The sequence below is a fragment of the Drosophila takahashii genome, chromosome 2R, assembly GCF_030179915.1.
Source record: "Drosophila takahashii strain IR98-3 E-12201 chromosome 2R, DtakHiC1v2, whole genome shotgun sequence".
NCBI lineage: Eukaryota > Metazoa > Arthropoda > Insecta > Diptera > Drosophilidae > Drosophila > Drosophila takahashii.
This window is the reverse complement of record NC_091679.1, coordinates 34,086,012-34,102,232: the sequence shown is the minus strand read 5'-3', so window position 1 is coordinate 34,102,232 and position 16,221 is coordinate 34,086,012. Positions and strand designations below refer to the sequence as shown.

General features: G+C 42.1%; 6 protein-coding genes across 6 annotated transcripts; 2 read left to right on the top strand and 4 right to left on the bottom strand.

Moving 5' to 3' along the window:
• Positions 1–2,472: 2,472 nt before the first annotated feature.
• On the bottom strand, positions 2,473–3,703 carry LOC108069279 (luciferin sulfotransferase-like). Its single transcript, XM_070213241.1, has 4 exons — positions 3,321–3,703; positions 2,797–3,254; positions 2,685–2,748; positions 2,473–2,631 (listed from the first exon to the last, which is right to left on the bottom strand). Exons 1-4 carry the CDS (start codon positions 3,641–3,643, stop codon positions 2,496–2,498), a joined length of 981 nt encoding a protein of 326 aa, XP_070069342.1. The 5' UTR covers positions 3,644–3,703; the 3' UTR covers positions 2,473–2,495.
• Positions 3,704–4,660: 957 nt separating this feature from the next.
• Dnaaf3 (Dynein axonemal assembly factor 3) lies at positions 4,661–6,734 on the top strand. Its single transcript, XM_017159487.3, has one exon. The coding sequence runs from the start codon at positions 5,122–5,124 to the stop codon at positions 6,682–6,684; it is 1,563 nt and encodes a 520-aa protein (XP_017014976.3). The 5' UTR covers positions 4,661–5,121; the 3' UTR covers positions 6,685–6,734.
• Positions 6,698–8,183, bottom strand: rswl (tRNA methyltransferase roswell). Its single transcript, XM_017159488.3, has one exon. It carries the CDS (start codon positions 8,083–8,085, stop codon positions 6,745–6,747), a length of 1,341 nt encoding a protein of 446 aa, XP_017014977.2. The 5' UTR covers positions 8,086–8,183; the 3' UTR covers positions 6,698–6,744.
• Positions 8,184–8,556: 373 nt separating this feature from the next.
• Prp19 (pre-mRNA processing factor 19) lies at positions 8,557–13,826 on the top strand. Its single transcript, XM_017159388.3, has 3 exons — positions 8,557–8,705; positions 8,769–10,122; positions 13,553–13,826. The coding sequence occupies exons 1-3, from the start codon at positions 8,687–8,689 to the stop codon at positions 13,695–13,697; spliced, it is 1,518 nt and encodes a 505-aa protein (XP_017014877.1). The 5' UTR covers positions 8,557–8,686; the 3' UTR covers positions 13,698–13,826.
• On the bottom strand, positions 10,618–13,449 carry LOC108069343 (uncharacterized). The gene is made up of 6 exons (XM_017159389.3): positions 13,410–13,449; positions 13,279–13,355; positions 13,116–13,225; positions 12,292–13,062; positions 11,982–12,228; positions 10,618–10,837 (listed from the first exon to the last, which is right to left on the bottom strand). The coding sequence occupies exons 1-6, from the start codon at positions 13,447–13,449 to the stop codon at positions 10,640–10,642; spliced, it is 1,443 nt and encodes a 480-aa protein (XP_017014878.2). The 3' UTR covers positions 10,618–10,639.
• A 1,079-nt stretch (positions 13,827–14,905) lies between the features above and the next one.
• On the bottom strand, positions 14,906–15,562 carry Lamtor2 (Late endosomal/lysosomal adaptor, MAPK and MTOR activator 2). The gene is made up of 3 exons (XM_017159390.3): positions 15,413–15,562; positions 15,167–15,353; positions 14,906–15,110 (listed from the first exon to the last, which is right to left on the bottom strand). Exons 1-3 carry the CDS (start codon positions 15,478–15,480, stop codon positions 14,988–14,990), a joined length of 378 nt encoding a protein of 125 aa, XP_017014879.1. The 5' UTR covers positions 15,481–15,562; the 3' UTR covers positions 14,906–14,987.
• Between the last annotated feature and the right edge of the window lie 659 nt (positions 15,563–16,221).

The following is a 16,221-nucleotide window of genomic DNA, read 5'->3' as shown; positions in this document are numbered from 1 at the left end:
AGCCTTCATATTAATAACACAGGCCGACAAAATGTGACATGGGTCGGTGTCCAGGCCTGCCACCATTTTATTTCGAAAAATGAGGCTTTTCTAAGCATAAGTTACCACTACGCCTATAGTCCATCAGCTCTGGTATTTGCGGTATCTTTAATTTAAGTGACAGGTTTGGGCACTGTTTGTGAATCGTCACTGTGAAGAAAGTAAGAAAAACTATTTTAAAAATTCAAAAACAATTCAAAAAAATCTGATGAGTGTCCTAAAAATTACTGACATGAGGTGTCTTTGGATCAAAAATGCATTGTAGAAGAAAATATTTTTATTTAATTTTTAAACGCTGTTCACAAATGAAGATTTTTAAACTTTGCTGTGACTTTAAAATTTTGAATGCGCTTACCTCCTCGTGTGGTTGAGATAGATTGAATTTTCCAAAACGACCGTATAAAAGAGACATGTAACTATTTAATTCCGAAAAGATTACCAAAATTGGTTGACCACTCTTGAAGAAATATTCCAAAAGATGAAGAAAATTTGTGATTTTCTTAAATTAAAAATACCGCAAATACCAGAGCTGATGGACTATAGGCGTAGTGGTAACTTATGCTTAGAAAAGCCTCATTTATCGAAATAAAATGGTGGCAGGCCTGGACACCGACCCAAGTCACATTTTGTCGGCCTGTGTAATCGATAAGAATCTTCATTATTAAAAATAATACGCTTATAAATGTTTTTAAAACTATAAAACCTTTTAGTTTTTGCAATATCTTTTAATAATATTTTTTTATATATACGTTGCACAAGTGCACTGCGTATCCAGATTTAGTTATGAATACGTCAAGACTATTTTTGGTACTAATTTTATTGAGCATGGCTCTGGGTTTATATGCATGATTTGGGGATTCAAGAATATTTACTTAGGTCTAGTGTACATAAAAATAGGTAACAGTGTTTTTTATCAGTTTACAGGAAAATAGTCTAAATAAGCAATTACATTTACCAGATCTAATAAACGGTGTGAAGAAACGTTCGTCGGCTTGATGCATATGGCTTATGACCCCTTTTATCTATCACTAGATAAAGTAAATCATCATTTTTATCAAAATATAAATATAAGTTAGCTTAAAGAAAAAAGACTCAAAGAATTTCCACCTCGACGTGAGACTAAACACACCCTTCCGACTATAAGCATACACTCAAAAAATTGTTTTTCCCAAATTTTAAAAAAACCCAATCAAATCAAATTTTTTCTTAATTTTAGATAAGTTTTAGAATTTCAGAAATTTTATTTTTTTTTAGAGGATATTATGATTTCAGTCAGAAGTTTGCTACGTAGTGAAGGAGATGTTTCCGATCCCATAAAGTATATATATTCTTGATCAGTATCACTAGACGAGTCGATATAGCCATGTCCGTCTGTCCGTCCGTCTGTCCGTCTGTCCGTCCGTCTTTCCGTCTGTCCGTCCGTTTCTACGCAAACTAAGTTTTTAATAGGAAAGGTCGGAAAATTAAATGCAAATTAATGGGAAAAAAATTATTGCTTCATTTGTTTTTTTTTGTATTCTCTTCTACTCTGGGATATGACTCTTTTTAAATATTTCCGAATTTCGGTTTTAATTTGATCAAAATTGAACTACTCTAACATATAGCTGCCATAGGAACGATCGGAAAATTAATGAGAAATAATAAAATTAAAAGAAATTATTAGGAATGATCTGCAAGGGTATATAAGTTTCGGCTTGCCGAAGCTATCTTTCTTTCTTGTTATAGATAGTGTCCAAACAAATGGTTTGGCGGGCTCGAGGTCTGGGTGCTTTATTGTTTGCTTTCTTTTCCCAAATATATTCCGATCTCCTCCGGAGATCGTCTTCAGGGGCTACATATATTGACAATTATTACATTTAATGACATAAAAACATTTTAAACCCTGTTTATACGTACAATGCTTTCAAATTAAAGCGCTCGACGTCCGATCTGTCCGCCGTGGAGTTAAAAAAATAAATATATACGAGTTTTATTTAAATAAAGACAATTTTCTAAAAATAAAAAAGTTCTTTATCGATTGAAGAAAACAATTCCTAAGTTTATGAAAAATACTTTCTATATTTTAGAAAAATATTTCTTCCTTTCAGAAAGTTTTTTCTATATTTAAAAAAATTTCTTTCTCGACAGTATGGTCAATCGCCATCGACTCAAATACATGGCGAATTTCTTAATGTAATGGCGATTTCGTTCTGCTTTTTTTGTGATCGTACACAACATATATTCACCACAATAAAATAAAAGAAACGAAAAATTAGCGAAACATTTGTATTAAATGAACGAGGTTCTTTGACCTTGCGCGGGTAAAAAGTACAATGAAATGTGACATTTAAAAAGTATATAAGCAATGCCTTACTACGCCACTGGGTCTGGGTTTTGGGAATATTCTATTTATTCAAAAATAATAATATACCAATGTTAACGGCAGTCCAAATTATTGAAATTACAGGACAATATTTTTAAATTACACCAAAAATGTCGGCTTCAGAGAGTCCATACTTTTTCAGAAAGGTGCAAGTTAGTTTATCAATTTTATCCTTGTTTTCAGCACCTAACTCATCCTTGTGGGAGCCGACAATACCACGACGCATAAATCTAAACATTAAATATGGATTACTTTTCAATTGCAAATAACACATATAACTTACTGGAAATCATCGTCACTTTTATGAAGAGCTTTCAACAAGCCGGTCTGATCACCATATTTACTTTCTGGAAGTACAACGTTTTAATTAAGAAATTGTTTGGAAGTATACACACCTTTCATATTCTTAAAGCTCAAGTGATTTAACAGCTTATCCATTTCACTTTCGGTTAATTCCTTGCAGCCTAGGAACCGTGATAGTCTCTTGATAACATCCTGAAGATTTCGGCTCATTTCCTCGTAGGTAACAAAGAAAACATTATCTTCATCGCGCATTCTATAAAAGTCGATAACATGCGCCCAGTAGGGGTTATAAGGAATCTTATCAGAAATAAATTCGTCCACATATTTATCAAAACTGCCATGCCAATAATTAAGCCCAGTGGCATAGTGATATGATGAAACCACAACATCCTTAGGATTTCGGGCCACGTATATAATTTTGCGGCCCTGCTTCCATAATTGTTCGGGTAGCAGTTGAGCAGGCAAATGAGATTTGATGAATCGAGGATTATCCTTCATTTCATCACAACGTGCGATAGAATCCGGACCATCAGGATACAGGATAGATCTTCTATAGAAAAAAGAATGCAGACATACATTCCAATTTAGCTCCTAATTTGTAAATAGCTTTACTTACTCCAAGTATGGACTCCTAACCATTGCATAACTGCTCTGAGCTGCTTCGTAATCCAACTGATTTAGCAAAAGCCAGGCCAGTTCCTGCATCCACGTAGTGCCGGATTTCATGAAAGTCACCAAGAAAACGTCACTACTTCGCGTCTCGAAGTCACGGATTCGGCGTGCGAATTCATTTGTAAATCGATCGGTTAGTGTACACCAGCGTTCGCTCCAATCCTGTTTCAAGGGCACCCACTCTGGACCAGATCCATTATGTCCTTTGCATTGCACCTGAATAGTTGGCATAGTTGCCGATGAATCACTCGGTCTAGTGGCGTACATGACGACTTTTGGATCACTTTCAGAGAAATGCCGCTACTATAACGAGAAGCCAGTGGCTCGGAATAAATATTTATAAGCTTTCAATTGATAAGATTGATAAGAATCTACACTATTCAAAATCAAATGTCTTAAAAAGTAAAAAAACCTTTACATTTTTGCACTACATTTCTATATTATTATTATTTTTTTTGGTGCTGCGTTGTTTGCCAAGTATAGACGGAAATGTTTATATAATGTAATTATTGATCATTGCGATTAACATATACGTTGCACAAGGCCACTACGTATACAGATTTAGTTATGAATGGTCGAATAGGAAATCAAATAGAAAATAAAAAAAAAGAAAGCTAACTTCGGTTAGCCGAAGCTTTATACCCTTGCAGATTATTCCTATTAAATTAAAAATTTCAAAATGTTTCATTTCGTATTAGTAATGACATTAATTTTTCTATCCTTCCTATAGCGGCTATAAAATATTGTCGTCCGATTGTTGTTGAATTTAATTTGAATTTCTGAAATATTAAGGAAGAGTCATATCCCAGAGTAGAAGAAAATAGAATAAAAACAAACGGAGCTATAATTTCTTTCCTATTAATTTTTCGATCGTTCTATGGCAGCTATATGATATAGTCGTTCGATTTTAATTAAATTAAATTCGAATCCCTCCTATCTGCAATAGAAAGAAGACTTTTAGGAAAATTTTAGCCCGATAGCTTGAAAACTGAGAGGCTAGTTTGCGTAGAAACGGACGGACAGGCGGACAAACGGACATGGCTAGATCGACTTGTCTAGTGATGCTGATCAAAAATATATATACTTTATGGGGTCGGAAACGTCTCCTACACTGCATTGCAAACTTCTGAGTGAAATCATAATACCCTCTGAAAGGGTATAGCAAGTGGTCAAATGCTTAATCGTTTTACGTCATAATAGTATATATTAGAGCTTCTTAATACATATTATACAATGTTCAATTTTAGTTTAAAAATTTCCATTAACCCACTTCCAGCAATCCCACCCAAGACTTTCCATTTTCTTTTTAAAATTGTACAATTATGAATCCCAGAGCAATCCCCGATAGATTTGCCGCTGCTCGCCTTGCCAATCAGCTGAAAGCAAATAGCCAAGTCTGAATAATGCATTATGCGGCACATCCCCTTCACTTTGCCCTTGCCATGGGGTAGTTTATAGCAGCACATCCCTCCAGGACGAGCCATTTGTCCAGCGCCCGCTGCAAGCCACTGATATCGAAAAGCAATTTCCGTTATGATTGCCACAGCTCCCTAATCCCCGCAGCGGATGCACGCAAATGAGGAGCCGAGGAAGAAGGCGTTGCCGGGACAACGGCGACAACAAGTAGTCCTGGCAACAGTCATCAATCAAATGGAAGCAGTAATAGAGCTCAGAGCAGGGAAGCATAACCAAATAAGTCCCAACGGAACCGAGTTAAAAGTAGAAATTAGAACTAAAGAAACAAGATGTTGTGGGGACTCAGTTCGGCTTTGGATCTGTACGAGGAGTATCTGAAGGCCTTTAAGATCAAAGATGATCCGGAAGCAGAGGCAGGAGCCGGTGGAGATAATCCCCTAAACATCCTGATTTGCGGCGGAGCTGATCCGCGTCATGTGATCAAGACCCTGGCCAAGAGATACACCCATCGTTTTCAGCCCAAACTCAACATATATCTGCTGGATGGATGCGCCGAGATTGCAGCCAGGAATATGCTGCTCCTGGGCGTGGCCCTAGAGGATCCCGAGTCCTTTAGCCTGGTGTGCAAGGTGCACTTGTTCATGGACCTCTATGGCAATGCGGTGATTCGTCCCAGCTCGCATCATTACATGGCCGCCAAGGGTCGCACTCTGCTCCAAATGGTCACCGATGAGGCCAAGCTGCAGCGTCTGGCTCCCATGCTGAATATAGAGGGGCTCAAGTACAAGGAGCGTGATGGCCTGGAAATGGCCTTTACTTTCTGGCAGCCGCATGAATGGAACGTCTTCGAGGTGACCAAGTACTGGGAGCAGCGGTCGAGGGTTCTTCTGGGCACCCGATACGATCATCGCGAAGGGGCCTTCGACTGGGACTTGAGCATGACTTTGAAGGATCGTGGAGGGCAGCAGATCTGCTCCCAGGAGTACCGCTACTGGCGGGAATCGGGTGTGGCCTTCGTTTTCCCCGAGTATGAACAGTGCAAGCCGAACAAGACGCTGGCCGCTGGATTGGTCCGCAATGGACGCACCTTCCTTCATCGTGGCTATGTGGGCGACATCCAGACGGGACCCTTTTGCGGCTTCGGACTGCGCACCTCGGAGGAGCGGATGCATCACTCGATGCATGGTGATAATGACTATCGCGCCACCGACATAACCGAACGCAATCTCCTCGAATTTTTCCATGAGCTGCAGACCCAGAAGCCTTACGAGCACGATCCCACGCGTTCGCGAAAATATGGTTCCGTTAAGCTGCTGATGACACCGTTGCTAAACCACCAGGAAGTGGATGCTGCGGGGCAGGCGTCGTACGAAAGACCCTGGATCAAAGTGCCCGGGGTAACCGTGCACTACGTGTCGCCATTGGAGATGGTCCAGTTGCAGCAGGGCTCTGGTCGCTGGAACAGCATGTTCGATGTGGCCTTTATGGCCTATAATTACTATAGTTTCCTGAGCAAGGACTTCTTTCAGGCTCTGCGCCCGCAGGCTCTCTTCATCCTAGAGACCAAGCTAATGACCGTGGAGCGCAAGGATCATGTGGCCGAGTACGAGACCAAGGCCAAGGAGCTGATGAAGCAGGCCGGCCTCAAAGCGGCCATCAACTATCAGGCAATTAATGTCAAGAACATGTGGCTCAAGTACAAAAAGACTGATGAAGAAGAGGCGAAAGATGAGCCGGAAGAAGAGGCGGAAAGGGTTCCTCTCGCTGATCCCTCTGAAGAGTTTTCCAGTCTAGTGATTGAAGAGATTCCGGCAGGGAATTCAATTGTTGCGGAGATCAAAAAGGAAGTAGAGGCAGAAGGTCCACTGCAGCCAAAGTACAACTTCCCGTAAATCATCTACAATCTGAGAACTGAAATAAATGTACAATTTTAATGAATACAACTGGTAACTTTAATTTTGTCTCTGCTTTTTCTTCTGCTTCCCCGTCGCCCAGGTGTCCAGCTGGAACTCCATGCCCTCCCGTCGCTGCCTGACCTTTTGCGGCGTTGCAAATGAGCTGGCCTGCCGGCGATCCTCCTCAAAGTCCAGCAAATGATCGATTCGCATATTGAGCTTGCGGGCCCGCGTTCCCGTGCCCCAGTGATCCTTCTCCCTGCGCTGCTGGAACTCATTTTCGATCACCTTCCGCCGGGGCACGTGCTTCAGGGCCGCCTCCCAGTCGCCGGTTTTCTTGAGGTCCAGCATGATGTTGATCATCTGGTTGAGAGTGAGTGATTTTCCTGATCCGGAACTCCACTGCAGGTAGCGATCCAGGGGCAGTCTCGCCATTCGCAGGCCCAATCGCTTGGCCTTGGCCAGCGACAGAGGCTCGTTGTTCATGGTGTCCACCATGGCGCCAACCACGTAGATGTCGTCCGGATTGTAGGTGACCAGATCCTCGCGGCAGTGGGGCGTTAGATAGACCAGATTCTGCTTGGGAAACAGCTCGGTGAAGCACTGCTGATGTACATTCATCGGGAACTCTGGATTGTGCATGGTGGGTATGTAGCGCTGGAGACTCTGCATGCACCGGCTGTCCATCTGGGCGTTGCAGTAGTGCAGATCGAAGGGTTCGTCGTTCAGCCGGTTCTCGGCGAAGCACAGCATAAGCTGTTTGGCTGCGTACGATGCCTCCCGGTTGTTCATGTGCTCGTCGTAGGAGCAGTCGAGCACCATTTTGGGTGCAAATTGCATGGCGCGGGTGAGCCGGTTGTTCTGCCAGTGATTAATGGTCGTGTCGTAGATGCGCAGGAACATGGACGTGTGACCGAGCCCGTAGATGATGTGCGTGTTCTCCTCGCGCTCCTTTCGCATCTCCGCTATCCGCTTTTCAGTGTCCTCCGCCCGCTGCGCCTTCTTGCGCTGCTCCGAGGCCTTCTTCATCTCGATCTGCCACAGAAAGGCGTAGTACTTGATGCGAGCCGACTTGGTGGGCAGGCTGAGCACGTGCTGCCAGTGGTGATCCTGGAAGAACTCAAAGGCCGGCACGCGGCGCCCCTCCTGGTGGGCAATGTCCGCCTCCAGCTGCAGCACCTTGAGGCGCTTGTCCCGATCCTCTTTGGTCTCCGCTATCTGATCATTTGTTGTTACGGGAGCAGCCTGGGCGAAGGGATTAACAAACTTCTTGGGGGATTCCTCCGAGCCGGTGGATGAGTTTCCACCGCTGGCGGATTTGGACGCCTGTCTGACTGAAGTGGCACTTGCCTTCAGCAGTTGGCTGCCCAGCCGCCATCGTGCCAGATGCTTTAGCATTTTATCTATAGCCTAATGGCAGTAAATCGTATTCTTAAGCTAAATCGAAAAATCGAATCGAGAATTAAATAACAGAAGCAACGTGCTAGGGTTGTCATCCCCCGCGAATTGTGTGCGCGTTTTACTGTGACTGGCAAACGGAAAGAACAGCTGACCATTTTACATATTTTTACATATACATACATATTATACATATTTTACATATAATATACCTAGCCATTTTACAGTAAAACATCCGATCTATTTTAACCACGTTACATATTTTGATAGTACATTTTAAGGGCAAATGACCTTTTTTAAATTTTATTGCATATTGCATTTATTTGCTACTCAAGTTTTATTTAAAAAAAAAAAACAAAAATGCATTGAATTCATAAAAAATGATGTATTATTTATTTTAGCTTTTTTACATATACAAAATAATAGCCAAATCCGTCCCATCTGGCAGCCCTGTTTTCGATAACTCCCGCGCGGCCGTGTGACTGGCATAATAACAAGAAGCGGCTTTGCCGACAATTTAGCGCTTGGCTCCGGGAAAAACGTGTAAAACATTTAATTTACCAACCAGACTGCGCGAAAAGCGAAATAGACACAAACAGCAATGGCTTTGGTTTGCGCACGTAAGTAAAGGGAAGTCCTTTCGGTGGTACAACTCTCACTATAGGCCGCACTTTCTGTTGCAGTGACAAACGAAGTCCCCGAGACGCCCGTGGTTTCCCCGCATTCGGGGGCCGTTTTCGAGAAGCGGGTGATTGAGAAGTACCTCCTCGAGAACGGCTGCGATCCGATCAGCGGCAAGGAGCTGAAGCCGGAGGAGCTGATCGAGATCAAGACGCCGGCGGTGGTGAAGCCGAAGCCGCCGAGCGCCACCAGCATTCCGGCGACGCTGAAGACGATGCAGGACGAGTGGGACGCCCTGATGATCCACTCGTTCACACAGCGCCAGCAGCTGCAGACGACGCGCCAGGAGTTGTCCCACGCACTCTACCAGCACGATGCCGCCTGCCGTGTGATTGCCCGGCTCAACAAGGAGGTGGCCGCCGCTCGCGAGGCTCTGGCCACGCTGAAACCCCAGGCGGGCATTATCAATGCCCCCACGGCCATTCCCCAGCCTGCGCTGGCCTCCGAGGCCGGTGGCTCGGCTGCCCATCCCATGGAGCAGGCGGGCATGAGTGCCGAGGTCATACAGAAGCTGCAGGACAAGGCCACCGTGCTGACGCAGGAGCGCAAGAAGCGCGGACGCACCGTGCCCGAGGATCTGGTCACAACGGATCAGCTGAAGGGCTTCCTCACCGTCGCCTCGCATCCCGGCCTGCACTCGGCCTCGGTGCCCGGCATTCTGGCCCTGGACATCAACAGTGCGGATCACAGCAAGATTCTGACCGGCGGCAATGACAAGAACGCCACCGTTTTCAACAAGGACACCGAGCAGATGGTGGCCATCCTAAAGGGGCACACCAAGAAGATCACCAAAGTCATCTATCACCCGAATGAGGACACTGTAATCACCGGCTCGCCCGACATGAACATCCGCATCTGGCATGTGCCCACTTCGCAGACCCAGCTGCTCCTGCGCTGCCACGAGGGACCCGTGACCGGGCTGTCGCTGCATCCCACCGGCGACTATCTGCTGTCCACGTCGTCCGACAAGCACTGGGCCTTCTCCGACATTCGCACCGGTCGCCTGCTCACCAAGGTCATCGACACCGCCGAGGTTGGCCTGACGACGGCGCAATTCCATCCCGACGGCCTGATCTTTGGCACCGGCACCGTGGACTCGCAGGTCAAGATCTGGGATCTCAAGGAGCAGAGCAACGTGGCCAACTTCCCCGGCCACACCGGTCCCATTTCGGCCATCTCGTTCTCGGAGAACGGCTACTACCTGGCCACCGCCGCCGATGACGCCTGTGTGAAGCTGTGGGATCTGCGGAAGCTGAAGAACTTCAAGACGATCCAACTGGATGACGGCTACGAGGTGAAGGATCTGTGCTTCGACCAGAGCGGAACCTATTTGGCCATTGCCGGCAGCGATGTCAGGTGAGTGAGGGGTTATTGTAGGTTGATGTGCACTAGAGCCCTGCTTGAATCATTACATTTTTGTTTTATCATAGTATGCCATGAAATTTCTGATTTGTTTAATTCAATTCTACGTGAAATAAATTGAATGTTTTTCTAATTTATTTCGAACTGAATGAAAGAGTGAAAAATTTAAATAAATTTTTTGAATTTGCCAGATTTTTTTTGTGCCTTCTTTCGAGAACAAAAAGTGGACAATTTTTAACAAATCAATGTTAACTGCTTAGTAAATAAAATTCAGGCAGATTAAATCACAAAATATGGCACTTTCTTATTCAAAAAAAATTGTCGTTTGAATTATTTCGGAATTCATGCCATTCATTCAATTCTATTAAAGTCAAAATTCAAATTCATTCAATTCTATTGAACTCAAAATTCTAATTAATTTATTCATATAAAACAAAAAATTCGAAATAATTCATTGAATCCATTTATGCAGGGCTCTTATGTGCACTTTATTAGTCATAAATAGTCCAGTTTAGACCTTGTTCTTCCATCGCTGCTCCACTTGCAGATGATGGTGCTTCTTGAAGTGAGCCATCCAGTTGTGCAGTCGGTTCTGTTTGACCAACGCACGACGAGACATCTCCTTCTCGGCAGCCATGCGACGGCGGACCTGCTGCTCCACGCTACGCAGCTTATTTGGTTCTATGTGGTCCAGTTTGGCCAGGAGTTCCTAAGAAAGTAAAACCATTTTTGGTAATACTATACATTAGCGGGCTCACCCCCGAAATTCGCGAAAAAATTATCCTCGATGGACCGCGATTTCTTAAGAATTTACGTGCAAAAAGAATTTGGCGGTCGGCCATGGTTCTCTTGTAATTAAATTTCAAAGTTCCCGGGTTTGCTATAAAAAACAAGGGTGCTTTTCTCATATTTTCAATCAAAGTAATTAAGTTTTAATGAGTTCCTATTAAATTAATAAATTGTTTAAATGAGTTCCTATAAAACTATTTAATTGTTTAAATGAGTTCCTATAAAAAAATGTAGAATTTTTTTAAATTAAAAGTTTTAATGAACACTTTTCCGCACCACCATTGAGGTAAAGTTCCAGGTTTTTTCTTTAATAACCTTTTATGGCCTAGATATCTCTCTGCTGAAGTATTCCCGAATAGGAAGTATTTGAAAGAAGTGCGTTTAAAAAAGAAATTTAAAAAAAACTGAGCCGCAATCGAAAAAAATTTAAGAAAAAATCGCGCGATTTTTTCTTAAATTTTTTTTGCCTGCGGCGCAGTTTCTTTTGTTCAATATTAAGCTAGTAGTTTCAGCTGAATTAGGGTTGGTGTGTCGCTCAGAAAAAACAAATTCAATCTTTAAGTTTAGTTTTGGGTGGAAAAGACTAAAAGAAAGGTTAAAATATATAATCCTCCTTGGACCGCGATTTCTTCTGATTATCATAATAAAAATACACATGTGGTCATCCATGGTTATGAGATTTCTTAAGAACTCGCTGTCCATCGAGGATCATTTTTACGCGGTTGTGAGGACTAGTTCCCTATAATACCAATTACTCAGATGTTTGGAATTTTAAATTAGTCTTATTTTGACAAAAAAGGAAAAGGGTACATATATACATATATAATTTTTATAGCAAACGTTAGAAAAGCATACTTGTTTTTTATAGCAAACCCGGGAACTTTAAAATTCAATTACAAGAGAACCATGGCCGACCGCCAAATTCTTTTTGCACGTAAATTCTTAAGAAATCGCGGTCCATCGAGGATAATTTTTTCGCGAATTTCGGGGGTGAGCCCGCTAATGTATAGTATTACCCCATTTTTTAGTACATTTTTGTGTTGAGTGAGCAGAAAAACCAATACCAGAACATGGGCTTGAATCTTCTCCACCTTGGCCAGTGTCGTGTCCTGCTCGTCTTCGTATGTGGACTTTGGTGGCGGCGGCGGAGGCTGCATGTCTTCTAAAGTCCGCCATTGCTTGGATGACTTCTGGGTTGCTGCTGGTTTAGGAGGCGCCTCCGCCACTTCTCTTTTTTGCTCTGGCTGCACTTTGTTCTGGATTTGCTTGAGTATTACTGGGATAATGCTGTTCAGTTTGATGTTCAACTTGCTGGCAGGAGAAAAAACAACTTAATTTAGCTGGAATCTAATCCCAAAACCCTTTTTAACTTACTCCTTGCAGTATTTTTGTTCGTAGTCATTCAGTAAACCCTTCGCACGCTCCTGTAGACCCGCCACACGTCGCTGCAGGAACTCTGGATCTTTGAGAAACACATTGGCCTTCACCTGGCGCTCGTATGTCTTTTCAGACTTGTCATGCAGGATGCTTACAATGTGATTTAATAGAGCCAGCTGAGTGAAACGCCTGTTGTAGTTGGAAACCTTCAAGCGGTTCCTTTCGTAGCCCCGAATCCAGATGTCCGCATTGAGGTGATTCCGTTTGGCCAAATAGGGTCGCACTATGTTCTCCATGTAACTCTGAACTTGACGCACTTGCTCCAGACCAGCTGGATGCCGTTCGGTGATCTCCATGGCAACAATTTCCTGCGGCATGATGAGTCTATTGCTGTCATCATCTCCTTCGGTCTGCTCCTCCTCCACCGTGTCGTCAAAGTAACTGATCAGCTTGAGCAGATACTGAAATCGACCGTAGACTTCCTGCACTTCCATCAGCACGCGCTGGTGCTCCAGCTTCACCTCGTTGAGCTCCTCGGCCAATTTGCTCTCCTTCAGTTTTTTTAGCTTTTCCTGGGCCTCGAGCATTTTCTTGAACTCATGCGCCTCCATTTTCTTCAGCGAGTCCTCGGCAAACTTGTGAAAATCCTCGGCCTTCTCGTACAGGTTGTCTTGGTACTCCTTCTCACGTTTCCGATCTAAAAACAATTCCTGCGTGGCGTAGTACATAAAGCGGTTGCGAGTAATCTCTCGCAAGAGTAGAATGTCCCTGAAAGAGGGATAGTCTATAGCTTTGCCAATAGTTTACTTTTCATTTCTTACGTTTTCATCCGAAATTTCCTGGCCAAGCGCTGCAGACTGGCATCTTTTATGTAATCGGGATCAATGGTGGTTACGACACAGGGAGCACGTGGATTGGCGATTTCTCCGCGCTAAGAAAAAAGGTTTTTAAGTGTGGAAATATTTAAAGGGTTCTATAACGCACCGCATTAAAGTCCTCGATTGATAAATTAATGGGCTTCGGCGGTTCCGGTTCCACATGGGTTTTGGGTCGTACGAAGTCTTGAAGAACAAAAAGTTACAGTAAAATATATAATTCTTTTATTACAAACTTACTTTCATATTCGCGGTATACTTTTCTTTTAAACTTCCTCATTTTAGATGTAGCTTCGCAATGAAGGATTCCCTTACTAAACTTGTTTATTCTGTTGCCAAGGTGAAAATATATGATTATGATGGATTTTTCGATATATTTACAGGGTTTACCTGTGCAAACAGTGGCAGGAACTGAAGGTATTCAACGACCACACGGCCCTGGCAACGGGTGTGCGATTCGGAAAGCATGCCCAGTATCTCGCCTCCACCAGCATGGATCGCACCCTGAAGCTATACGCCATCGAATAAGCACTTGCAGAGTCCACATATTTAGTAACTAAGTCCAGATAATTTTCTAATACAATTATATCCAACTGATTGTGTGTTTTCTTGAACAAATCTTGCAGAAAAATAAACCTGACCCTCTATCCAAAGTGATTTTGCAATTATTTACTACTTTATAATAGGAAATTATTGTGTCTATTCTATGGAAATGCAAATCTTCATGAAATGTAAAGTTAAAGAAAAGCCTTATAATAGGTTTTTTTATAGAGATTTCATGAAAATTTGTTTATTATCTTTAAAGTTTAATCATTAAAACCATGAAACGAACTTTTCGAAAGATCCAAAATGATTATCAAATCATTCACATATTTATAATCGGAAATTATTGTGTCTATCCTATGAAAATTCAATCCTTCATGAAATGTTTAGTTTAAGCAAGGGTTCATAATAGGTTTTTATACCCGTTACTCGTAGAGTAAAAGGGTATATTAGATTCGTGCAAAAGTATGTAACAGGTAGAAGGAAGCGTTTCCGACCCTATAAACTATATATATTCTTGATCGGGATCACTAGCCGAGTCGATCTAGCCATGTCCGTCTGTCCGTCTGTCTGTCCGTCTGTCTGTCTGTCTGTCTGTCTGTATGAACGCTGAGATCTCGGAAACTATAAAAGCTAGAAGATTGACATTTTGCATGCAGATTCTAGAAGTTCCTACGCAGCGCAAGTTTGTTTCAAAAGGGTGCCACGCCCCCTCTAACGCCCACAATCGCTTATATACGATTTTTAAAATTTCAATATTTTGGAAAAGTAAAAATGCAGTTTTATTGTGTTTATCAATACCTATCGAAATGTAGAAGAAATTTTTTAAATCGGACCATTCGTTAAAAAGTTACGCCGGATCAAAGTTTTTCTCCATCTCTTTCGCACTCCCTTTAGCTGAGTAACGGGTATCTGATAGTCGGGGCACCCGACTATAGCGTTCTCTCTTGTTTAAAATAGAGTTCTCATGATAATTTGCTTATTATCTTTAAACATTAAATCTATTAAATGAATTTTTCGAAAGATCCAAAATGATTTTCAAATCATTCACAACTTTATAATCGGGAATTATTGTGTCTATCCTATGGAAATGCAAATCCTTCATGAAATGTAAAGTTTATAATAGATTTTTATAAAAGAGATTTCATGATAAATTGCTTATTATCTTTAAAAAATGAAACCATAAAACGAACTTTTCAGAAGACTATTCACAGATTTAATTCAATGGTAATGCATACACTTATAAACGTATTCAGTTCGAAATATGTATTATCTTTATGAGGCCGAGATCTGCTTGAGGGGTCGCTCCAAATAGGAGGCCAGTGACATGGCCTTTTGCTTCAGAAGACCCAATCCCACGGTTTGCTTGGCATATAAACACAACAGGACACTGGCCACCTGAAATAGGGAGTAAAATAAGTAGTTTATAAAAGAAAATCTTTAGGATCACCCACCTGTGTGATGGCCACATGACCGTTTTCACAGTCAATCAGGACAAAGGTAAGCCGATCCTCGCGGAAGGCATTCCGGCCGTGCTTTTCGTAGGCTGCCCATATATTACTGGCAATGGCGGCCGTAATCCTGGCATCCTTATCGCCGTATCCCGAGTAGGCCAAAAGAGCTCCTTCCTGGCTGAGCAAGCTGTGGGCGTAGGGAAAACTCTTAGATGGTGGGCTAAAACAGGTAAGTAACTTCCTTACAGTGTGTTCTCCACTCCGCCGGTGTTGGCCTGGCTAAGGACCTGCGTCAAGGCCTTCGGTTTAAGCATTATATATGGTTTTAAATATGGAAAAAATGAAAACAACAGAACTACGCCTTCACAAACACTGCAATCTGAATGGCAAAAAATGCAGATGATAAGGTAAACGCGTTGCGCTGGGAATGGCAAATTTGTGGCGCCAATTGGAAAAATAATTTGAAATTCATTTTCGTTAACACCTTAAGTAGTTACCTTTATAAACATCACTTGGAGCAGTATGAAATTAAAATTTTTAATAAAATGTTACATTAATAAATTAACTTTTTTGCATATTTTTGTTAAAAGTGGATTGCTATTTATTTGCTAAGTATATTCTATTATATTAAATTTTAAATAATTGTTTAATAAAATTCTGAAAATATTAAATTGTTTAGAAATATAACCAACGCAATACATAATTTAATATGAAACGACTTAAAATTAAACGATCAGCTTTTTGTTAATAAATGGGGCGTATTTATCTTTTAGGTTTCAAATGATTGTGTTCCAGTTCTTAAAAAGATGTACTTTTTCTATTCTGCCATCAGAATTTCAGTTAAATATTTTCAACCCCTGTGGAAAAGTAGTTTTGGTGATTCATAATATAATCTCAGGATATTTTATGCTTAATGGTATCAGATACTTTCTTTAGGGCACTTATCTCAGCTGAAATGGCAGCAAAGTTATCTTTATTCCGCCCATAACTGCCAAATAACAAGAATTCTGAGGCGTATTCGGTGACGTCATTGTCAAATGAGGTCACGGTGTATT

Coding starts and splice junctions, on each gene's coding strand:
- Lamtor2 (XM_017159390.3), bottom strand. CDS start 15,480: ATGCTTAAACCGAAGGCCTTGACGCAGGTCCTTAGCCAGGCCAACACC. Junction 15,354..15,412: donor GGCGGAGTGGAGAACACACT/GTAAGGAAGTTA, acceptor CTACGCCCACAG/CTTGCTCAGCCAGGAAGGAG. Junction 15,111..15,166: donor GTCATGTGGCCATCACACAG/GTGGGTGATCCT, acceptor TCCCTATTTCAG/GTGGCCAGTGTCCTGTTGTG.
- Dnaaf3 (XM_017159487.3), top strand. CDS start 5,122: ATGTTGTGGGGACTCAGTTCGGCTTTGGATCTGTACGAGGAGTATCTG.
- LOC108069343 (XM_017159389.3), bottom strand. CDS start 13,449: ATGAGGAAGTTTAAAAGAAAAGTATACCGCGAATATGAAA. Junction 13,356..13,409: donor AGTATACCGCGAATATGAAA/GTAAGTTTGTAA, acceptor TTGTTCTTCAAG/ACTTCGTACGACCCAAAACC. Junction 13,063..13,115: donor AGGAAATTTCGGATGAAAAC/GTAAGAAATGAA, acceptor TCCCTCTTTCAG/GGACATTCTACTCTTGCGAG.
- rswl (XM_017159488.3), bottom strand. CDS start 8,085: ATGCTAAAGCATCTGGCACGATGGCGGCTGGGCAGCCAACTGCTGAAG.
- LOC108069279 (XM_070213241.1), bottom strand. CDS start 3,643: ATGTACGCCACTAGACCGAGTGATTCATCGGCAACTATGCCAACTATT. Junction 3,255..3,320: donor GTTAGGAGTCCATACTTGGA/GTAAGTAAAGCT, acceptor TTTTTTCTATAG/AAGATCTATCCTGTATCCTG. Junction 2,749..2,796: donor GAGCTTTAAGAATATGAAAG/GTGTGTATACTT, acceptor TTGTACTTCCAG/AAAGTAAATATGGTGATCAG.
- Prp19 (XM_017159388.3), top strand. Junction 10,123..13,552: donor ATTGCCGGCAGCGATGTCAG/GTGAGTGAGGGG, acceptor ATATATTTACAG/GGTTTACCTGTGCAAACAGT.